The sequence below is a fragment of the Halichoeres trimaculatus genome, unplaced genomic scaffold (assembly GCF_033239565.1).
Source record: "Halichoeres trimaculatus isolate MK-OKI-2021-1 unplaced genomic scaffold, fHalTri1.1 fHalTri1_scaffold_15, whole genome shotgun sequence".
In the NCBI taxonomy this organism is placed as follows: domain Eukaryota; kingdom Metazoa; phylum Chordata; class Actinopteri; order Labriformes; family Labridae; genus Halichoeres; species Halichoeres trimaculatus.
This window is the reverse complement of record NW_027437193.1, coordinates 4012222-4036864: the sequence shown is the minus strand read 5'-3', so window position 1 is coordinate 4036864 and position 24643 is coordinate 4012222. Positions and strand designations below refer to the sequence as shown.

General features: G+C 40.8%; 1 protein-coding gene across 4 annotated transcripts in view; it reads left to right on the top strand.

Moving 5' to 3' along the window:
- Window positions 1-24643, top strand: part of LOC141804638 (netrin-G1-like) — a 126684-nt gene that overhangs the window by 39927 nt on the left and 62114 nt on the right. For all 4 annotated transcript variants that reach the window (XM_074689191.1, XM_074689192.1, XM_074689190.1 and 1 more), the window contains exon 3: window positions 15331-15974. In XM_074689191.1, coding sequence (XP_074545292.1) covers window positions 15331-15974 — 644 coding nt within the window. The remainder of the gene's footprint in view (window positions 1-15330; window positions 15975-24643) is intronic.

Sequence of the window (24643 nt, the reverse complement as noted above, 5' to 3'; positions counted from 1 at the left end):
ACAAATAAAACTCCTAAAATAGAAATAAAAGTTTTAGTTTCTACAGGAGCTTCTCCGTTCCCTGTTGATATCTTCAAAAATTTGTTTTGGCATGCTTCACGTGTTGCTCCAAGTGGTGAAGTCACCCAGTCATTACCACACAGACCAGGGCCCTCAGTCATGAAGGAGGTCCCCTGCAGCATCTCATCAGCCAGCCGCCCTTGACCAACCTGGTCCAATGGAGGAAAAAAAAACAGATCATGATAGTAGAGAAAACCTCTACTGTGGGATTTCCTCGTCATATTAGTAGCGTTGAAGCCATCAAGACTATTCTTCACCTTTCAATGTCTCATGTTTGCTGCTCTCTGAAAAAGTCCAAACAGGCCAGTTTGTCACAAGCCGCCTGCTTAGAGAGACTTTTTGTTCCCTAACCTTTAGGATCTTTGAAGAAATCCAAAATGTCTATCTTACTGCGTCCAACCTCAGCAGTGATGGTGTGTTGTGAGAGGCCTTGCGTCTGCTGCTCAACAATCCGACCATGTTCATGAGAGAAAGCGTTTTAGCCTTTGCCGTTATGTCATGACAGAGTGAATACCTGACAGAAAATCACAGATTTTGTCTTGTAAAGGCTGAGCTCTGAAACTTCAGATCAGCTGATGAACAGACTTTAACTTTAATTGTTGTTTGCAGTGAATTGCTTACTCTCAGCACCCACTGTGTGGATAGTTTAGCCGGGCTTTAGAGATGTAATATGAAGTGAATGGATTAAACTGTCTGGTACGTTTTAACACGCCCAACTGTCAGAGTTTCCTTTCTGGCAATCCTTCACACGTCCACTCCATTTAAGTTACCGAACCCTCATGTGTGATGGTCTTTCTCGTACATGCGTGATACTCATTCTCCATCAGGAAGCTGTCAGCCCCCCCTGTCTGTAACCCTCCAACCTTAGATATGATATGATGGAGCGCTCCCAGGTCAGGTGAGCCATCCCCCGTCCTCCAGGCCTCTGAAGGTCAGAAGAATGAAAAGCCTGGCTCTGTTGTGAGCCTCTGCTGGCCCTGACTGCAGGTCATTAAAGCTCTATTGAGTTTCTGCCAAAGCTCTGACTCCCCCAATATCTCAGCATGGCTCATCTCAGCTGTCTCTTCCGTCAGAGCTTACAGAGCCCTGAAAGGATCAGCACTCCGTCTCTGTGTTCACTATACACTCGAGCGTTCCCACTTCTAAAAAGCCGACCTAGATCTACCTCGATATCATCTTCTTTCTGGCCCGTCCTGTGTGTATCACAACAAACGTATCACCCTCTGTCATATCCAGGTACAGTGTGAGCGCTCTTATTGAAAGTTGAGAATTTATCGTGGTCTCTGATGGGTATCTTTTGCTTTTGTCAAGTGGCGCTTCAGCTGGAATCATCGTTCTTTTTGTTACCTGAATCAACTCCCCGAACACTGAATCACAGGCGAGTGATATCAGCAGGCTGTCATTTGTCAGGCTCTCGTCCTCCGGCGCTCCCCGTGAATGAGGATGGGCACTCGGAGGTGTGATAGAGGGGGTTTGGGCCAGCGACAGGTCTGCAGGTGTCGTGCGGCAGGTTAGGAGGTGTAAGAGCTGAGCAGGATGATGGGATGATTAATCCAGCAACACCTCTGCTCCAGAGGGAGAGGTCTCTCACAGCAGCAGAGGAGAAGTTACTGTACAGCACAAAGTGGGAAAGTACACACAGGTCACCGACTCTTTATTTCATATAACGGCTTGTTTATGAGCGAGTGTGTGACCTAGACTTAAAGGTATTAAAATCTTTTAAAGAGAAGTGAAGCAGACTTTTTGGGCTGATGATAATCTGTTTTTTTTTTCCCATCAGTGCTGTTAGTTATGCTAACAAAATTCAGGACTTGGACTCAAGTTGTGTTTTTCACTTGACCTCAAGCAGGAGTGACTCAGACTGGAGTGAAGAGTAGGAGTCTGACTTATTCAGTGAGTTTGTTTTATTTATTCTGACATTTTTGGCCTGTTTGAACATTTTCGGAAGACCCTGTTTTTTTTTTTTTTTTAAAGAGGAGGTATTTTGCTTAATCATATTTGAAACATAGATCGATAGAAATCCTTGAATCTGTAAACACTCAATTCTAAAAATAGCACAAGTTTTTTTTTTGAGATCGTCACGAGACTTGCTAAAATGGCGACATCATCATACAACAATCTCCTCAATGGTTTATAAAACACTGGAGGGGTGGGCTTCGAACACCAATGTCTGCCACAAGCCTTCAAAGGGCTGGCCAAACAGAGGGAAGGGGGTTTGCGGAGCCAGGGGCCTTAAAGAGACAGCAGCTTGACCAAAATGTTTCAGACAGAGGCTAAAATAGGAATCAAGAATTCAAGGATTCAAGGAGCTTTATTGTGATTTCACACATGTAAAGACATGAGGTGGAACAAAATTAGTTTCCCCGGTCCCGGTATAAGCCCGCATAACCTAAATAATACACTATATAAATATAAAAACACACTATATAAACATAAAAACAACAGTATAAAAGTGTTTAAAACAGTTAAATAGTTAAAAAAAAAAGTGTGAAACTTGAAATCATGACAAGTTACTCCAGGGATGACGCAGGGATGGTATAAAGCTGTTAAGATAGCACAATACCCCCTCTTTAAACTCGGAGCAGGGGTGTTTATATGCCGAGGTGCCATTTTAAGCGTTTTATTTAAAGATAATTTCCCCTTGAGTTGGATTATCTAAGGATTCTAGTGATCCTAAGAATTCAAAAAAATATTGCAAATTTGTATGAAAAGCATAAGGAAGTGCAAAACAACCTCCTTTTCATGAAATCACCCTGTGACAAGCCGATTCGTTCCTGGTTCTCCTGCTCCTGTTTTTTGATTGTTGATTGGACAAAGATGGCTAACTGTGAGTGAGAAGGCCTCCATTGATGATGACAGTCAGAGGTACCAGCGGTTATGGATGGGTATCTTTCACAATTGAACCAATACGGTACCAATGCCCGGTACCTGGCAATCGGTGCTCAATGGTACCAATTTCTGGTACTTTTTTGTGTTTGTCTGGTAAAAAATGTCAATTTAATAAAAGTTACAAGTAATAAAATCTCAAATTTCTTTAATTTCACATATTTATTCTTCATTATATAACCTTGCAATGTTCATGGCCAGCATGGAAAATTACCTACTCTTCCAGTCCCTCAAAGTCACAGAGATGCATTTAGGTACCTAAACATGGTACCTTTTGATTTTCCATGAATCGGTACCTGTTACTTTTGACAGAATTCGGTCGGTACCTATAAAAGTACCTAATTCGGTACCCATCCCTACTGGTGGTCCCACAGAGCTGCGTGATAGTCCGAGTTAAAAATGTGAAAAATGGGTTGTTAAGTCCCTCGTTTCCATGCAAAGATGAAAACCTGTCATCAACCTCTTCAGTATTCTTCCCGCATCAGGACACAAACCACTTGTGTGGTATTTCATAATTCACCCTAGGATTCTCTGACTGATATGACTGACTCACTTTTGGACCTAATCTACTGCTGTGATAAGTTTTTGTTTTTTTTGCCTTTGGCTTCACACAGATTTTTTCTTTTTTTATTTAATGAAATAAAAATGGAACGTTTCGTCCTCTATTTTTTCCTGAACAGAGATTAGTTTAATGAACTGGATATAAAAAAAAAACCTGAAATCAACAAAACTTTACTTTCCCTTACAAAAAAAAAAGGCAAAATTAAAACCATTTTTGTTCTACATGTTTGTGATTATTTAAGTGTATGTTTCTGAATTAATATTGATGAATCTGGACTTTGAATGAATGATTTTAGTTTGGGACATTTTTTTTTCAGTATTATGAGTTTAAGTTTTATACTTTTACATCCTTTGTGTATAGTTCTTTATTCATTTTTATTCTTTGGCTTTTAACCCACCTTGAGACTCTGCTCTATTTTAGTGTTTTTACGGTTTGTTTTAGTTTTTAATTAATTGTTTCATTGTTTTAATTATTTTTAGAACAATGTCACAATTTATTTTACTATGTGCACCTTTGTTTTAATGTTTTTATTTGTTTTATTTACTCGTTTATGTCTGCACTACTTTTATGTACAGCACTTTGTTTCAGCTGAGGTTGTTTTAAAGTGCTCTATAAATAAAGTCCAGTTGAGTTGAGTTGAGTTGAGTTAAGTGTGCTGACCAAAAAAATAATAATAATAATAATAATACCCTAAACATAAAATGACTTTTTTCAATAACATTTTGTAGTGATAGAGTCCAGGCATTTGAACCAAGAGTGTGGGGGTAAGCAGGGATCATTGAAATGAGTCAGCAATCATCATCAATGTCATTTTTACTGCTGTGTTTGGCCTATTAGGGATATGGGTAAGTTGATCCAACACTGAAGTTTGTCTTTTACTGTTTTTAGCATTGGTTTGAAGTTGAGATCGACTAACTCTGACAGCCTGGGAGAAATGTTGATTGCTAGATATGTGATGTTACCAGTGTGCAGAGTGATGGGTGGTGTTATATCCCACCTACTTTAATTAGGTGGGATATAACACCACTTAAAAGTGTAGTTTGAGATTTTAGATAAGTTATTGATGAGAAGGACAGTTTGGTGCAATGAGATAGAGGTGTTCTAAAGATAAAGTAAAATATCGTCTGCATAGAGGCTAAGCTTATGGTGGCTAGTTTTTGTTTGGATTCCTGTAATGCTTATATTTTGAAGAATGGCTGCTATGAGTGATTCAACGAATATAACAAAGATGGAGGAAGTGGGTATCCTTGTCTTGTACCCTTGTGCAAAGTAAAATGTTGTGATATTAGACTATTAGTGACGACTGCGGCCGTTGAAGTTGTGTACAAAATCCTAAGCCAGTGAATAAATGATTCACCAAAACCAAAAATTTTAGTGCGCTGGATAAGAAAAGTGATTTTGATGTGAACAAAAAATGACTTTTGACAGAGATTCTCTAAAAGAACCTTTCAATATCATTAAAAAAAATTGTCACATAAATAATGGCAACCCAGATGAAAAGCCGCCGGCGCCTCCTCACTCTACAGTAGTTGTTGTTCTGCATAAATGGACAGATTTGTAATTCAAAGCACAGGTTGTTGGAAACTCCATTAAAAACCAACCAGGATTGTCTGAATTAGTGTTTGTGATGAGTCGTAATTCCTCCTCACATTTTATCTTTCTCTTCCAGTGTTGTGGCTTCTGCCTGAACTGCTTGTGTAATTTGTGTGCTGAATGATCTCTTTATACGCTCTGTGTCTCTGTTCAAACCCAAAATAAATTTCCCCCAGGACAGTTTGGTAACTGATAGCACAATTTTTCTTCCTGGAAACATTGCCTCAGTCAAATCAAGTCAAGCCAAATTAATTTAGTCAGCATTCGCTAAAGCGTAGCCGCTCGTCCTGGGGTAGAGCTGCGGCGGGAACATCTCAAACTTCCAGCTAAAATGTCACATTGGTGAAAGAACAAGCTCGCCTTAAGGGAGATGACTTGAGTGGGAAACGGTGGCGGTGGTGGTGTGGTTCAATCTGTAATCGGAGCTTCAAGTCCAGGAATCTGTCAGCTAAACTGATTGGTTGGATTGCCTGCGCCCATCCTTCAGCGGGAGCTGTCACGGGACAGAGAATTTATCTGCGGAGCCACATCCTGTGTCAAAAGCCACATCAACAGGTTGCACTTTATCAGTCACACGGGCCATATGTCAGTCATTTAAGCATCTGCTTCACTTCACATCATCAGATGCCCTCGCGTGTGAGTGTGTGTGTGTGTTTCCACATCAAGTTCTGCACTTCTGTACATTTTCAGTCAATATTTCAGGAATTTCATTGACGTGAAACAAATTTATTCTGCATGTGTTCTTCCTCTCTGGCTAATTCCTGCTCTGAAAGCTCTTAACGCAGCCGTGAAACATCCACAGAGCTTCATTACAGTCTGCAGTGAGGACAGTACCTGCTCAGTACAGCCGTGAATGACATTTGGATGTACATTTTCCTGCTCGCGTCTCCCCGTCTTACCTTGTTCTCTTGTTCTCTCGCTGTGTGACACCCTGATATTGGATTGACCTTATAGGCAGCAGAGATCAGGACATCATTAGCCGCGACCAGCCGAAGACTCGCTGCTGAGGCCTCCTGCATTAAGCCACTGCCCCCGGTCGGATCATATAGCGTTGATAGAAACCAGCTGGGCTCGGTTACACGGCAGCCGCGGTGGCGAAAGAGATGTCAGCAATACCAACCAGAGACAGGCCATTAGAAGCTCTGGCAGGGCTGTTTGTAATGTCGATAGGTGTGGAGTTTGGAGGACTGTGACTGCTGAGCTACGGGCTAATGAGGCTACTTTAAACACAGAGATGCAGAGCAGGGAACAGTGTGAGGATGATGATGGGGAGCAAGTGTGTGTGGTGATGATGTAAAGGAAGAAGAAAGGGATCTTTCCAATCCAGGATCTGGTAATCCAGCTCACTTTAGTCCAGGTTTTAAAGACATTTGGTTTAATCTTGCCTGGAACCAGACAATGAAATTTGACCTTAACCTCATTACCAGACTCAAAACTTGACTTTATACCAGTCTTGGTCCGGAAAAGGTGACACAATCCATGCATACTGATGCTAAATCCTGGATGTTACCTAAAGAATTTTCCTAGAATAGAATAGAATAGAATAGAAAATACTTTATTTATCCCCGAGGGGAAATTCAGGAGTCACCGCAGCATTTAAGAAAACAAAAGTAAGAAAGAGTATAGAAAGTGCAAAAAAAAGTCCATAAGAAATTAGATGACGACATCCCGTCCACCACTCGTCCACCACTCTCCAGTCCAGCCAGTCTCCACCTCCACAGGGTCCAGGACTGAGCCTCCCCAGAAGTCTGTTCAGTCTCTGTCTCCTGGATCCTGTCTGCTCACAGCAGGCGAAGCTCCTCCAATGTGGCGCCGGCGTCCGATGTCAGCTCCGTCAGCCACGTCCGTGAACAGCACGATGCCGCTGGGTTAGCACAGCTAGCTCGTCCATCTCCCGGGGCTAGATCCCACGTTCCCAACAACGATGGATGGAAGGACAGGTCCACGTCCTCACCTCCCAGCTCACATCCGAGAACCAGCACGTCGTCCTCACCTCCTCCTCCTCAGCTCGAGGGAGATCATCAAGCCCTACACTAGTTAGCATTGACTTGCTACAGGCTGCTAACAGCTAATTTTGCATGTAAACAATGCAGCCATGGTTACATGTAGGATCTCCAGACAAACACAGGAGAAAAGTAGTAAAAAATATCGCCGAAGCCACAAAAAGTTTGGTGTCCGTAACCGACAATGAACCATACAAAGTGATGATCCACTCCAAATACAAAGATTACGAAAAAGAGACAAAAAAATTACAAGAAACGGACAAAGACGAGAGAGCTGCTGCAACAGGCAGCTACTTGGGTAGCGCCTAGCAATGGAAAGTGAGTCCTTAGTAAAGTCCTTATTCTTCTTCTAATATTGTTTTCTCTATGTAAACGCCAAAACGACCTAAGGAGAGTGGACTCTCTTCTTTTACGTCTCTCTTCCTGTTTTAGATCCAAAAACAGACAACGTACTTATCATGTTCATCTCGGGCGCTCCATCCTTTGATCCTCTCCACGCCGCTCTTTCTGTCTGAACTAGCACGACACATCCTCAGTTGGAGCGTGAGCTGCCTGAACTTTTCTGACTTGCAGCGTCTCGCCATGCCTCTACCATCTCACATCTTCTCCTCATATCCATGCTGAGCTCTCATCCAAAGAGCACACTGCTCTCACCCACAGTAGTTTGCGAGCATGATTTTGATTGTCAAGCTCCACCAGACCCTGCCTCTAGACGTCAATGGCAGCGAACGCAGATATTTTAATATTGGCCAGTTTAAAAAAATGTTGATTTACAAATCTTCTTGTCTTTGTGTATTCATTCAGTTAGTCATGCACTACAATTTTGTAATGTCCTAGAATTCAAATTCTTTTTTTGGGGACCTTGAGCAGATAAAAGTGCAGATTAAGATGTGATTAATTAGATTAATTAATTAAAAATCCTGTAATTAATTACATTATTTTTTTAATCATCTAACAGCACTAGTCTTAACCCTAATTTATGCATCTGCACCAACCCTTCATCATAGTGGCTGATGCAGTCCTGAGCTCTACATGCTTCTGCATCTGTGTTTCCACACTCTGCAGTACTCCTCCAAAACACATGAGGGCAGTGTGGTCTCTATGACCACCGCTACATTTTCATCATCTCTGGCCTTTTCCATACAGTAACTGTTCCAAGAAAGGATAGAGAGAGGAAGTCAGAGGAAATAAAATCTATGAGCGGTTGTGTGACAATTTCAGGTCGGCCGCCCAATCACAGGGCTTGTGCTCCACGTCATTTCAAAATGTTGTTACATTTAGTTCTGGCTATGTCCCCGCCAATGTTGAAATCAAACCTACACCCGAAAAAATCAATTTAAAGGACACTCCCACTGTTTCCACATTATTTTCAATGAAAAAAACCTTGTCATATCCGGGTCAGTAAAGTAAGAATACCTGCTTTATGACAAAACAAATGCACAAAATGCCCAAAAAGGTGAGGATACCGAGAAAATTACGGAGCACGGACAAATTACACTATGACACGACTCGAGACCATAGACTGTAAAAAAAGGGATGTCATCTCGCTGACCTCAAAGTGAGGTGGCCACAAAAACTGCTCCCCCTGGTGGCTGGCTGCAGTATAGGTCAAAAAATCCATCTCCTCAGTCATTCCAGATGGGCTGTGGTCAAACTTGAAAAAATTATTACACCTGGTAGAAATATTTCTCACGTCTGATTGTTGTGGTGATTTGAAGATATTGTTTGGCTGCCTTGTATTTGTTTTCATTAGTTATAAGAGGTTTAAAACGAGACTTTACATCATGTTTAACCATGATTGACAGCTGCTGTTCTTGTATATTTTTTCAGGGATTATAAAATGTATCAGGAGGCAGAGTAAAGAAGAGATTAGACTCTTGAAAGAAAAAATATATATTATTTTTGTCACCTGGCTCCACTCAGATTTTCCAAGAATTCCCAGAAGTCAGAAGAAAGAAGAAGAAGAAGATGGTGGCAGGTTAGGGCCCTTTTTACTCCACACACTGTGACATGATGATTAATCAGGTTGTCCTTGGAGTCTAATGTTGTTGAGAATTAATCCCCACTGTTTTGGAGATTTGAACCAACAGGATTAAGTATTTAAAGATTAAAAATGTCTCATATCTGCTAATTAATATATAGTTTTCAATTCTGTTTTCAGCTTAAAGGTATAAACTGTTAAGCTAACCTTTACGTCCTGCTTTCATGGCAGCAGTCGTCTCATAAGAGCAGTTTCCCGCTGGTCGATATCTCATTTTTTGTACAAAACTCCTGTTCCTCTAAAACTCTGAGCCGACTATTCCTCTTTCCCTCGGCCATGATCACAGGTAAAGGATCAAGCTGAGAGGGCTTATTGTTTTCCAATAGCTGCCCTGCGGCACCGTGCTGCAGCCCTGAGTCTTAAATGACCACAGAGGCTATTGATCCCCATAATGCATTGTTTTTGTTGTTAAATAACCACCACAGGTAATCCAATGAAAGGTCCCGACCTTTCTCTGTGTCACTATCATTCCACCTTTTCCCGGACGGTATGAAAGCATTCCAGTGTGTTGAGGGTTCATGGGTAAAAAAAGTAAACACTGCACATGTCACTTAATGTTAGGAGTGAAAAGTGTTATTAATGATGAAAAGGGCTTTCATGAAAGGTTTGCCACAGCCCGCCTCTGCATGTGAACCGGCTGCTTGGGTAGAATGATCACTTCCCTGAAGGCCTGAAGTCAAGGCAGGCAGAGAGAATGATTATAGATTGAATTTATGACCGCTTTCCACTGGTCTCTGAACACTTCTTCTGCCGGTGTGATGAGGCGAATTTCTCTCCCTTTAAAGCCTCTATTTACCGAGCTTCTCGCTGCTCAGCCGGGGAATTGTTTTTCTCATTAGCCACGGACGCCGCGGTCTGACTTCTTTATATCATCTGCGAGTAACGCTCCCATTTCTGTGGATGCTAAGGCGGCCACCCTGCTGCTCACCCTGAACACTGCCGTGACAGCAAATGAAAGACATTTAAGTGAAAATTCATGCCCTTGAATGACAACAGGGGAATCGGTCTCTTCTGGCTCCGTCTGCGCCTCTCTCCTGCTCCTCTCTTCTCTTCCTGTGCGGTCAAGGTCTGAGCGGACCTCCAAGGCTGTACTGGGAAAAGCAGCGAATGAAACGTGCCGCGCCATCTGCAAATAGTTGACACAAGTACAATTTATCATCCCTGTGGCCAAACATCCATCCTATTACCTCTCTCTCTGTGAGATCTCTGTCTTTCCTCTCCTGTTTCTGTTTCAGGATACTCTTTTGTCTTTCCAGCTTCTCACAGGAACCATGTGGGTGAGCATGGGTGTGAGAGGACATCACTTTTAGCAACAGAGATCTCTCTTCTACACTACCTTTTTCCTCCAGATCTGCCTTAATCCTTGGTGGCATAGATTCAAGGAGGTACTGGAAACATTCCTCAGAGAGTTTGGTCCATATTGACATGATAGCATCACACAGTTGCTGCATATTTGTCGGTTGAACATCCATGATGAGAATCTCCTGTTCCACCACATCCCAAAGGTGCTCTATTGGATTGAGATCTGGGGACTGTGGAGGACATTGGAGTACAGGGAACTCATTGTCATGTTGAAGAAAGCAGTCTGAGATGATTCCAGCTTTATGACATGGAGCGTTATCCTGCTAGAAGTAGCCATCAGAAGATGGGTACACTGTGCTCATAAAGGGATGGACATGGTCAGCAACTATACTCAGGTAGGCTGTGGACTTTTTTTTTTCTTTTTTTTTTCCTTTTTTTTCTTCTTTTTTTGTCATTTTATTCTTCCTTTTTTCCTTGTTCCTTTTTTTCCCTTTCTTTCTGTCTTTTTTCTCTATTTTTCTTTTTTATCCTTTTTTCTTCTTTTTTCCTTTTTTCTTCTCTTTTCTTTTTTCCTTTCTTTCTTTCTTTTTTCTTTTTTCTCTATTTTTCTCTTTTTTTCTCTATTTTTCTCTATTTTTCTTTTTTTTTCTTTTTTTTCTTTGTTTTCTTTTTTCTTTTTCCTGTCTTTTTTCCTCTTTTTTCTTTTTTCCTTTTTTTTCTTTCTTCCTTTTTTTGTCTTTTTTTCTGTGGACTTAAAACCATGCTCAGTTGGTACTAAGGGGCCCAAAGTGAGCCAAGAAAATATCCCCCACACCATTACACCAGCAGCAGCAGCCTGAACCGTTGATACAAGGCAGGATGGATCCATGCTTTCATGTTGTTGAGGCCAAATTCTGACCCTACCATCTGAATGTGGAGCAGAAATCCAGACTCATCAGACCAAGCAACGTTTTTCCAATCTTCTATTGTCCAGTTTTGGTGTTGCTGTGTGAATTGTAGCCTCAGTTTCCTGTTCTTAGCTGACAGGAGGGTCACCCGGTGTGGTCTTCTGCTGCTGTAGCCCATCTGCCTCAAGGTTGGACGTGTTGTGTGTTCAGAGATGCTCTTCTGCAGACCTCGGTTGTAACCAGTGGTTATTTGAGTTACTGTTGCCTTTCTATCAGCTCCAACCAGTCTGTCCATTCTCCTCTGACCTCTGGCATCAACAAGGCATTTTGTCCCACAGAACTGCTGCTCACTGGATATTTTCTCTTTTTGGGACCATTCTCTGTAAACCCTAGAGATGGTTGTGGGTTAAAATCCCAGTAGATCAGCAGTTTCTGAAATACTCAGACCATGTTCAAAGTCCCTTACATCACCTTTCTCCCTCATTCTGATGAGTTACTGCCATGTGATTGGCTGATTAGAAATTTGCGTTAAAAGCAGTTGGACAGGTGGCCTCTACTATCTTAGCAGTCTAACCCTTATTACCCTCCTAATTGGATCATGCAACGCTCCTTTGAGCCAGCCAAGCAAGCCCAGTGACCCGCAATCCCTCAGTCTTGAGGAGCAGGTCGCTGATAGTACATCAGAGTCCTGCGCTGAAAAAAAAGATGCATAAGAAGTTCTGTGTCTGAAATCCGAGTGCCTGCATTCATCTTCCTGGAGAGAGGATAAAGAATCAAGCAGTGGAGTTTAGGGTCTTTACTCAAAGACAAAAAAGCAGGCATTGGTCTTTTCAAATGAAATATAATGGCGTCTGCTTATCAGTATTCCTGCCAGCGATGTGCGCCCGACAAAGTGGCAGACTGAGCTGAATGCACGGAGAGATAAGCGAGTAATGTTGCAGATAGCACTGTTCTCACCTTTAGATAATTTTGCGTGTAGAGTGTCGGATGATTGCTGATTATCGAACCGCTTTACAGTTGATCTGAATCTCATCTGCACTTAACCTCATTGTTCCTGGAGCAGAGGTGAGAGGAATGTCAATTGGAGTGTGTCTTGTGCTCTCTGGCTCTGTTTCAACTCCCTCCTCTCCCTCCCCTTCTTCTTCTTCTTCTCTGTGCTGCTCACTCACACTTACACACAGGGATATGACTGCACACACACACACACACACACACACACAAGCAAACACATTCAGAGCTCTCTATCCCCCTCTCACAAACAAACACAAACGCATCAAGAGCTCCTCTTTCTCCAGCGCAAACAGCCAGACTCCTCCACTGGATGTCGATGGTACAGAGCAGACGCGGGCCCATGAAAAATGCATGTCCCTTTGCGTGTTTCATAAGAAACACTCATCGGGATTCTATTCCCATCCCGGCAGAGATACCACACACGAATATCAATTACGCTGGCAATTTGGGTGGCAGTGTCGACAGGAATGGCTGCTGAACGAGAAAGTGGGATCCACAGTGTCATCTTAATGAGAGGGTCAGTGTCGCCAGGAGCTCCAGGGGCAGCATTCCCAGCGCAGATTATAAAATACACATTGGCCTGAGTGTGATAGAAATGCTATTGGGTACGGTGGAGGAATCATGATGGGATGGCGAGGCAACGAGGCACTGGGAAATAAATAACCTGGACCAACAGCTGACCTGGGAGATGCCTCGGGGGTTGTAATTGTGAGGGTGGGGCTGCACAGGGAGCTGGTTTAAAACTAACAAGAGCTCTGAGGCTCCTTAGATTTTATATTCCCAACCAGTCGATACATTGGATACTTTTTATTTTTTTATCTCTAGCATCTTTCATTTAGAAGTCATAACAGTTTGCACAAGCAGGTTACAGGCACACTTAATGCTGTTTCTCTGCATGTGCACTCGTTAAATTCCTTTCGTGAAAAATTAAAGTTTTTTTTTTTAATCTTATTGAAAAAAAAGTAAAATAATTAAGTTTCAAACGGATAAATCATTTAAAAAATCAGTATTTTTGCTAATATGTTGATGTGTTTAGGAGTACTGCAAGGGGTACTCAACAAATGTAAAAAAAAAAAAAAAAATGTTGGGTTTTAAAAAAAAAGTCTGATTAAAAACAAATTAACAGCATTTTTTTTTGTTTATGCAACATATTTTTATTTATTATTTGAAAAACTGCTCGGAATAAATGGCCTCTGTGTGTTGATGCAAATTGTTTAGCAAGCGATCAAGTACATTTTCATGCTAACAATAGCGCAGCCAGGTGGATAACAATGGACAGGTAGCTCAATGGGACAAATAAGATGAGAAAAATGAGGTGGAATATGAAAAAGCTGTCAATAGGAAAACAAAATAGTCATTAACGAAAACATTATCAGTATCTGGAGAAATATATTCTTTTTATTCATGTAAGGGGTACTTGTGATTCAAATTAAAGTTGAAATTATATTTGAAAGGAAGTACACAAACCCAAAAAGTTTGAGAACCCCTGCTCAAACCCACTAAATGTGTCAAAAACAAACCAAATACTTTTTTGTGTCTAATAAGACTCAGTGTGTTCAGAATCCGCTCAACTTGTGATGTCACAAGTTGAGCAGTTACCAAAAAAGCCTACCTCCTCACTTGGTTCAGTATTTTGGGTCATATATTTGGGTCTTAAAGGTCCCATATTCTGCTCCTTTTCTGCAGTTTAACATGGATCATTGATGTCTTCATGAAATGGTAGTAACATGTTTTGGTCCAAAAAGCCAATAAATCAAGCACAGCAGCATTGTTTCCAGGCTCTCATAGCCCCTCTGTTCAGAACGCTCTAATTTAGTGGGCGTGGCCTTCATATGTAAATGAGCCACTGCTGATACCGCCCCGCTCTTCAGCGTCACTGAGAGCGGCGCCATGAGCTCCAAGTGCACAATGTTTAGAAAACAGCGAAGCTTGTTTACCGTAACATTACAGGCTAAAACAACAGGCCAACCGCAGCTAAAGTTAGCATCCTGAAGCTAACACAGAGACGGGGGGGACACTGAGGAAAAGCTCTTACATCTGCTCCACAGCACACAGCATTTAAAACACTCACATTTCCAGGGTCCCAGGTTTGTTGGTGGATGGTTGGTAATGTGCCTGGATTCAGGACCAGTCTATTGGCTCGCCCTCTGTTGTACTTGTGACTTCACATGTTGAGTAGTTGTAATAATACCTGCCCTTTCACTTGGTATCTCCACCCTCACCTTTGGGACTCCACTTTCTAATAGACTGTAAAGATGTGACGTCTACATTTAACTGAATGTTATTTATGTTTATTTGCGTAATGTTGCCTTCAGTAATCACTGTTATCACGTATCACGTAAGGTAGGTAAACACATGATAGAGGCTGTCACACATTCAAGTCTAAGTAAGGTCGGTCACCAATTGTGTCACCATGACAACTGACACATGAAACCAGAGTAAAACAAACACAAGTTAAAAACTGACAGTTTCCAAACGTCTTGTTTTCTGGTTTGATGCTGTTCTACTACGGTGTCTTCAGTCGCCATGTTATTGGGCACTACGCCCTATGCTGGCAGGGGGCTCATTTAAACGTTTGTTAAGTGCTGGTTTAAACCTCCTCAGGTGCTCGGTGTAACAGCTAAAGAGCAAACTGACTCCACAGACTCTACAAAATCCCATACAGCACAAAAATACTCTATCCAAAGGAAAAACTTTTTGCTTCTGTGTGTCATACAAAACTCCAAAAGTCAAACTCAAAAAATTTCAGATCTTCCAGCCTGAGCCTTGATTTCTTATTTATTTCACCACTATCTGAATCAATCCTGCTCAAACTTTCATGAGTCTTGCTGCTGAGCTACCTCCTCCCCAGAAAGCAGGTTTGAGGGGATCTCTGTCACAAACCAGAAGAGGGGCAGAAGTTGTATCTTTGTAGAAGAAGAAGAAGAACAGCTCGAGTATTGTGTTCACCAATACTAACCTGTGTTTATCTGTGTCTTTCTGCAGGAGAATCCTTACATGTGCAACAATGAATGTGACGCCACCACCGAGGAGCTGGCTCATCCTCCAGAGCTGATGTTTGACTTTGAGGGTCGAAACCCCACAACCTTCTGGCAGTCCACCTCCTGGAAGAAGTACCCCAAGCCCCTCCAGGTCAACATCACGCTGTCATGGAACAAAACCATCGAACTGACCGATGACATCGTCCTCACCTTTGAGTCAGGTCGGCCAGAGCAGATGGTCCTGGAGAAGTCCCTCGACTACGGACGTACCTGGACCCCCTACCAGTTCTACGCCACAGACTGCCTGGACGCCTTCACCATGGAGCCCAAAACGGTGAACGACCTCACCCAGCGCACCCTGCTGGATATCATCTGCACTGAGGACTACTCCAGAGGCTACGTGTGGAAGAACGATAAGACGGTGCGTTTTGAGATAAAGGACCGCTTCGCGCTGTTCGCCGGGCCTCGGCTACACAACATGGCCTCGCTGTACGGCCAGCTGGATACCACCAAGAACCTGCGGGACTTCTTCACCATCACTGACCTGAGGATTAGGCTGCTGAAGCCAGCCACTGGAGCCACTATGGTGGATGAGAATAACCTGTCCAGATACTTCTACGCCATTTCTGACATCAAGGTGCAGGGCAGGTAAGACACCCATTCAGATTCCATTCTAGTGTTTGCTTTAGTTTCAAAGCACCCATTGTTCAGGGATTTTTGTATGTTCACCTTGAAGAAAACTAGTGTGCTACTTCAAATTCACAACCTTGTTCGATGTGCCCTGTAGAATTTTCAGATAAACAAATTCTATCTTTGCTTTCTGTGTTTTTACACCAAACTCTCCTGGGTTCTTCATGAATATACATGTTTGGCTTCTGAAACAGACAACAGTACCTTTAACTGTGATTACTTCAAATACAGCTTCACTTGTAGGCAGCCCAAGCTGGTTTTGTAAGAGTATTGATGCCAGCTGTCACTGACATTTCACAGAAGAGAATATTAAAAAGTATTTCAGAGTCAGAAAAACCTGGATCCAATGTTTCAGACAAGACAAAGACAAAAAAGACAAAAGACAAAATTATGCTCTGATGAATGATTCTGAGTTGTGGTGGGCTGTCGGACAGTCATACTCATAACATCTCCCTCACTGTGTTTCTGATTAGTCCATTCAAACACAAACAGGCACAAGTCTCCGCTGCCTCCTTCCTCTCCTCCTCATTGATGATTTCCTCTTGATGCATGTCAGTTTAATAATTGACGCTTGTTGTCTTTGCCTCTGTTAACAGCTCCATGTCAGAGCCTTGGTTTACACCAGTTTGGGGACGTGTCAGAGCGTGTTTAGTAAAGCGTTTCACAGTTTTGATCATCATCAAAGATGACGATGTGGTTCAGGGAGCAGTGTACTAAACGTCTGTCTCCACAGGCACAGGCAGGGACCGTCGTTAAATGGCAAACAGTTTGTTACACAAATACACGTTCCCTTACACATCTGTTTAAAATCTGAGATATTGAATAAACTGAGCACAAACAGGCAGGAAATTTATGTTTGGTACAACATTTATTTGTTCTAACAATGCTTCTTGAAAATAAATCTGAGTATGTGGGTGGCCCAATTAAAAAATCTCTGTGGATTCCTAACAGCTTATTCTGCCCATTGACGCAATTTGAGAATGTATTCGATCAACAAACTGTCACCCTATTAAAATAAAAGCTGGTTTTCAATGTGGGGTCCGTGGTCCCCTGGGGGCCGCCAGGGAGCACAAGGTGGGCCTTAGAAAATTAGAGGAAAGGGAAAAAATATAATCTACTTATTTACTTATTTTTCATTAACATTCAGGTTTTCTTTTTTCATTTGAAACCATTTGGCCTGAACATGCAAAGCGAAAGGTGCTGGGTTCACATGTTTCCGACTGTACCTATCCACACCTGTTCTGACAGCTGCAACTTCAGCATGACGATGTCTATGGGGCGCTGATTGCACACACACTGCAAAAAACAACATTTCTCCACATTTAGCTCTAAAACATCACTTTTTCTGCAGATTTAGGGAAATATTTGTGAAATATATTTGTCAAATAATATATGTAAATGTTAAATACTTTATCTAAATGTTAAACGTTATTTATAAATGTTCTAAATAAATGTCCCGATTCTAAATATTTAGCTTTGTTTCCAAACATTTAGCTAAGACTAAATATTTATTAAAGATTTTTAAATATTAAGCAAAGATTTCTAAATCTTGCGGTTTGATTTCTTAATATTTAGCTAACTTGCAAATTCACACTCCTGCCAGCTGGAATTACCAAAATAAAAGTTGGAGGAAGTGATCCAGCCAAGCGTGTTTTGAGAAAGTCAAACACAGTCGGTTAAATCAGCCGTTAGAAAATAAACGTACCATGTGCTGTGATGGTGCTGTTGAAGATCCTGTGGCTGACGTGAAAGTAGTAAAGCTTGACTTTCTCTAAATCGCTTCCTCGAACTTTTATTTTGGTACTACCCCGCGGGCAGGCGTGTGAATTTAAATATAGCTAAATATTTAGAACTCATACCTCAAGATTTAGAAATCTTTACTTCATATTGAGAAATCTTAGCAAATATATTTAGAAATCTTGACTAAATATTTAGAAACCTTACTAACAATCTATTCATTTATGAGTTGACTGAAGCCATTTTCCTTTAGGGCATAAAGAGCATGATCCTTTTAGCTAAAGATTTAAGCAATTTTACCAGAGATGGCCAGCATGATCAAGGGATGATTTAAGCCAAAAACCTTTAAACTTTTAACAGGGTGATGAAACAGAAGCCTGCATGCAGCCAAACAAAAAGAATCCAGGTAATATTTCCCATTGAAAGTATAAAATCTGGATCCTACACAGCTGAAAATGTGAAGAAGAGAACTATAGCTTCACAGATTTAAACACTTTGCACGACTGAAAAAGTGTAAAGAGAGGAAACGTTTTGACTAAACTGTCTCGACTAACAGAATAGAGAGCAGAAACATTAAAATGTGACAAAATCTAAGGGATTTTGATCTAGTATAGACTCCGTCTAACATAACTGCCAAGATTAACAACTGTCTAATTTCTTCTTTCTGCTTCATTACCATAACAAACTGACATCAGTCTAATGATGCTACTTTTCTACCAAATACAGCTGCATCTTCTGATATTTATTCATCTGTTTGTGTTTCCAAACCAAATCTGCTGAATCTTTTTACCCAATCTCCACAAAAAAAGCAAATTCCTGCCGTTCATGATTTTCAAATTGACTACTCACTTGCTGTCAAAGCAAACCCCACAGCCTGGCGTGACTGGAAGTCTTTGAACACATTTTGATAAGGACATTAAGGCAGTGATTACACCTGGTCAAGTTTTTAAAGTTCAAAGCCAAGACGCTCCAGCATCAAACGTCCTTTAGCCTCAGTCCTGCTTAATTCCACTTCTAAAGGTTTACAAGGGCGAAGTGTTTCATGACCTGACGTAAGTTCAGCCCAGGCCGATATCCAGCTTCCAAACTCTGGATACAGGAAGAGGGAGGAGAAGCAGGCAGCCCGTGCGGATACCGAACTCTACTCTCCTAAATTACTTATTATAACCCTAACTTGACAAGGACAGAGGGCTGAGCTCGCCTCCTGTGAGCCGTGGCGGAGAGAAGACTTTTAATGCATGTCTCTCTGCATTTTTTATGGCAGACACACATCAAGATTTCACAGACGTCTCATTATCCTGTAATATATGACGCCTATTATTGGGTCAGGTAGCTCATAATTTGGATAAATGTTTTGCTTTAGAACATTCTTGTCGGTGCATCTGAGAAACAGCACCGAACTCTCACTTTTAATGAATCGAAACACTTTAATATCGCTGCAGAACTTTTTTGTGGTTGGTTACTAATTATTCACTTTGGATCTGCAGATTCATCCATCCAGCATTTAAAAAAAGGAAGCAGAGAAAAGTTTTAGTTTTTTGCAGAGTCCAGAAGAGATCATCAAAAGATTGTCGTGTGTTTTATGTGAGACTGATTTAAAGTCAGGTTTCTGTTTTATGGCCCCCGACGTGAAGATTTATAGTTAAGTAATATCTTTTTAGTGACATGCCCTCAGTGTCGGTGAGTTCCTCTGAATTATTCTTTGACTTTACATCAGAAAGACTTTTTCAGGGGTTGATGTTATTTGTTCAACCTGTGGTTAGAGATCTAGTTTTGTTTTCAAGATAATGAAACAAAAGAAACTAAAGAATTCTGATATTTTAAACATGGATATAAAGTAACAGTGCTGGATGTCCACGCTCAATGTGTAGATTTTCAAACCTCTATAGATTCACATGTTGTACAAAATTCATGAATCTGTAAACTGATCAAAACACTTCTTTTTAAAAGTAGCACAAGATCTTCAAATGATGATGTCATAGCATAGGGATCTCTAGGGATGGCTGACCAATCAGAAGGAAGGGGGTTTATGAAGCAAGGAGTCTTAAAGAGACAGCATCTCAATTGAATCCTTCCAGACAGAGGCTGAAATAATATTATTTTTGAGCTGTACATCTCAAGCTGCTACAGAAGGAAAATAGCAAAATATCCTCTCTCTAAGAAACGCAACCAACAACATTTCTTCAATATATAAAAAAGTGGTTATATAATGGATTAAGATCAGATGCTGTAGCTTAAATTCAATTAAAGAAGCATTCAAAATATGTTTTTCCTCCTGAAAGAAGCAGATTAAGCTTTAAATACAGCCTTCACATTATTTAATGGTCTTACAAACATTGTTTCTCTACAAGTCACTTAGAAAAATAAGCATTTAAAACTCCAGAGAGGAGTTTTGAGATGTTTATAACCAACAGAGATTAAAAGAAATCCCATTGTATGAATTCTAAAAGTAATCAAAACCAGCAGCCTTAAGACTAGCTAATTCTGAACATTAATATTTGATGCTGAAACTGATGATAATAATAATAATAATACATTTCATATTAGATAAACAAAATAATGTTGACTCCAACCCACAGTCAGCAGTTATTCTGCAGTGGTCTGTTCAAACTTGAGAGTCTATCAATAAAATGAAGAGTGAGGTTACATTAGCTCATAACATTACACACTACTGACACCCCTCACAGCATCTGGCTGTCAGTAGCACTTTGTATGGACAGCCACTAAACTACTGTACAAACTGACAGTGAGCTTGTTATCATGTTATCCTACGGATACGTCGTAGCACCGGCTGCTATTAGAGCGACATTTAGCTAGCTACTGACGTACGGTACAAACAAGCAGCAACCTCTGGTCTAAGAATATGAGACAATGCTGAAGTGCTAAAACCTGCTGTTTCTCCAGTGTCCACTTGAGGCTGGCTCTGGAAGTAGCGGAAGTCACATACACACCAAGCCAAAAAAAGCTGTTTTTTTAAAGCAGAAATTAACCTATTTACAGCCTGATTCAAAAAACATCTCCTGTCTGAGTCACTAATTTTGCTATCAACTGAATCTTTTTTTCTAACTCTGCAGTTCAGAGGACATTAAGATCCCAAGCTCGCCCAACTAGAGGCACAGCTCAGGGTCATGTGACCTACAGGCTCCCTTTAGCTGTATGTGAAGCCCTTGCCACTACCAATATGGCCGCTATAGCCGATGTGCTTCATTTACTGTTTCATGTGACGTCTGGGAGACTACGTCCTTGTTTCATACAGTCTATGGTTATGACACGCCTCACAGCATCTGGCTGTCAATAAAACTTTGTATGGACGGCTACTTAACTACTGTATGAACTGACAGTTAGCTTGTTGTCACGTTAGCCTATGGATATGTTGTAGCACCGGCTGCTATTAGTGCTACATTTAGCTAGTTACTGACGAATGGTACAAACTTACAACCTTTGCTTGATGTTACGTGTCAAATAACAGCGCTACATAATTGTACTGATAAATACTGTAAAGGATTTCCCAGATGCAAACACGCATATATGAATGATGAGACGACAGGATCAACTTGGCAGCCTTTGCAGGTTTTATTGAAGTCACACAGCTCGAAACACAGCAATCATGGTAGATGGACGGACAGACTCCCCTCCTCAGCTTCGAACATGTATCTTTATGGAAGGTTTCAGTGATGTCATCATGTGTCTGTTTTTGCCAACTCGTCACTATGGTGATAGTCTGGCTCCAGCCAAACTATCACTGGTCTCGGCATGAGATTTCCTGTACTCTCCTATCAGGGTGGAATGTTTTTGGCAAAGGTTTTGAGTATTGTTTTTCACCTCTGACCTCTCTCACAAGCACCTTTTCTGAAAACAAGCCTGCTGCAGGTCTGGCTCCAAAACTTACCTCAACTAAAATCTCACAAATATCATATGAAATGGATATCTGTATGTTTCGCCTTTAAATTTGCCCTAACAATACCGTACCTTGTTGCATTGTATACGGTAAAAATTTGACTTGAACAAAGAAAATTTGTTCCAAAATAAACACACATCTGGTTTAAAGTCACATCTTCACAACAGTGTGCGCGAGACTCCAGGCCAGAAGGTGGCGAAATAGTCCAATTAAAAACAGATCCTCCTCATAGCATTTTTAAAAGCACCTGTCATGCCACTCCAGATCACTTTACAATTAAGTAAAATGTAAATATCAAGAAACAACACAATAAGAATAAATAAAAACAACAGACAAACAAGTTAAAATCTGTCCAGAATCAGCCTTGACTGATCCCTTTTGGAACCAGCATTTTTATTTTTTGAATACAAATACTTACAGAAAAAAAACATCTAACACTTGATCAGGCCATTATTAAAAAGAAAAGAAAAGAAAAGAAAAGAAAAGAAAAGAAAAGAAAAGAAAAGAAAAGAAAAGAAAGAAAAGAAAAGAAAAAAAGACGAGGTATAATTTTGTCCACAAGGGGCATCGTGGGCCCAAAAACAAACCAAATCAAAACAAAGGCAATGTTCCTTAGAGGAGCTTTAATGTTTGTGAATAAAAGTGCAAGTGCAACATTATTATTATTATTATTATTATTATTTTGCTCTAATTTGATCTCCACCAACACTTAAAGCAAACTTTCTGGCTGATTATTTTTAGCTACTTGCTAATTTTGTCTGCCATTTTGGCTTTGGCATACAAAGCACAAAGAGTTCCAGGTTTCATTCCCAACTAAAAGGTTAAAACGAGTCTTTGAAGGCATCTTAGTTAAAAAAAAAACAAAAAAAAAAACACACATTTTGAAAATAAGAGTGTAGGTATATTTGTGCTTTTTGAGGTTTAATACCACAAACGACAGCCTTTATATGTCACATATCTGCTCTACTCTCCATCTATTCTAAGCAGTTTAAATGTAGGTTCTTTGTTCTTTTCCTTAAGAAAAAAAGGTCATTGCTAAACTTTTCCAGCATTAAATCCTACATTTTCAGTAAAAATATGCCTGCTTTCTGAGCATATGTCGTTAACACAGCTTGCAGCGCTGCAGCGTATAATATTTCCATCAGTGAGTCATCACAATGCCTCTGTGATTTTCAGGGAATGGAAACATTGTGGTTTCATGACGCATGGAAATGGCCCACATGATGGTCGTAAAGCCTCTACAGCTGCTCTCCAAATGGGACCTGTGTTGCTTGCTGCAGTTGGTTTATATGAGGATAACTAGGTTGGTAATGACCCATCAGATGGGCCCTGTGCGATTTGAAACAGTTAGTCCCTAATTAGGATTCAGTCGACTTCAATGGCGGATCAGAACCATTAGCACGTTGGCTAATTGGTAGGAGACTAATCTTGTAATTAAGAGCATTTGCAGCTGATTAAATGGTAATCATCAGAGACACATCAGTGAAACATGGAGACACGCAGCATTGCCAGGCTGTGATTCCAAATTTAGCCGTGCCCTGTTTAACAGGGGGTGGATTTATGCTTTAATCAAAGAGGTTTCCTTTTTCAGAAAGCTACACAGACCCAGGTATTTCTAAGGTATTTCTAGTGTTTTTTAATCATCTTTGACTGCTGCTGGCAAAATATGAACAACTCAGTCATCGAGCGTGAGCTGTCACAACTGGCAAAAAATCTGACAACACTTCATTATGTTTGATGGCTTTGATCACATGCCACAACAAGTTTTATAATGGTGCCGTGATATTCCCAATGCAGCCTTTTCAGAGCAGCATTCATGTTCAGCAGTCAGACACTCTCCCAGCATTCACACTCTTACTGTAAACATGAATTGATGAGTTCTAAATTGCACGGCCTGGTCCCAGGCACAGAATAGCATCTCCCACCGATATCTTATTTTGCCATTCATTAGAAAGAGAAGCAAAAGGTTGGATGGTGGGGAAATAAGCTATTTTGCCCAATTTTCCATCCTGCCCCTGGGCATCAAATTCAATTTTCCACCAAAAGTTTGCAGTGAGAAAGAAAAGAAAATAAACATACGATTTCTGTCCAGAGGTGGATCAGTAACTCACTTGAAAGAAGGTGATGGAGACAGGTAGGGAGAGACTGATTAGACTTCCCAGCAGCCTCAGCAGCCTCCTGGCTACAACCAAATGTGAAAGCCTTATCACACAATGGCCATCCTGTCCGAGAATTCCCAGAATGCTCCACAAACGCTGATAAACTTTCACTCCTACACAGCCAAATATCTGCCACGGTAACCTGCGGATATGGTCGTGATTGTCAGGGCTCTGAATGAATGGGTGTTGGCACGCTTTAGAAACATCAAATTATCCTCACACAATGGGAAAGGGAAGGCTTGGCCAAAATGAAAAACATGAATTTTCTGTGTGGAGTTCTTCAGCAGCGCTCGGGAAAATGAAGAGACACGTTTATTGTTAATTCAACAATGTTATTCAGTTTGATTGAGACGTGTTTAAACCACAACAATTCAACAATTAAAGCTCCTGAGAGAAGTTTGTCGCTGGTTAGAAAACAGACAGATATCAGAAGTGAAGCCTTTGTGTGAAGTATAAAGACAAACAAAACCGCTTCAGACTAGCAGCAGAAATTTAGATGCTTTCCGTGCTCGTAACAGCTGTAGCTGACAGTCGAAGTGAGATACACAAAAAAGCAGACACAGCAGAGTTAAACATTTAGTTGCCAGTGATGAATCTGACTACTATTTAAAAAACAGTCTTACCTACAGTTTTCTGTAAAGTTCAAGGCAGCAAACCTCCGCCATAACAGTCTCTCTGGTCCACCACAGGTTTAGTGCTGAGGATGTATAACTCCAACAGTTTTTTTTATTATGATTATTTTTATTTGTAATCTATTTATTTATGAATTTATTATTTATTTATCATTCATATTTATGATTGGTTATTTAATTTATTTAACTCTTTTTTATGTA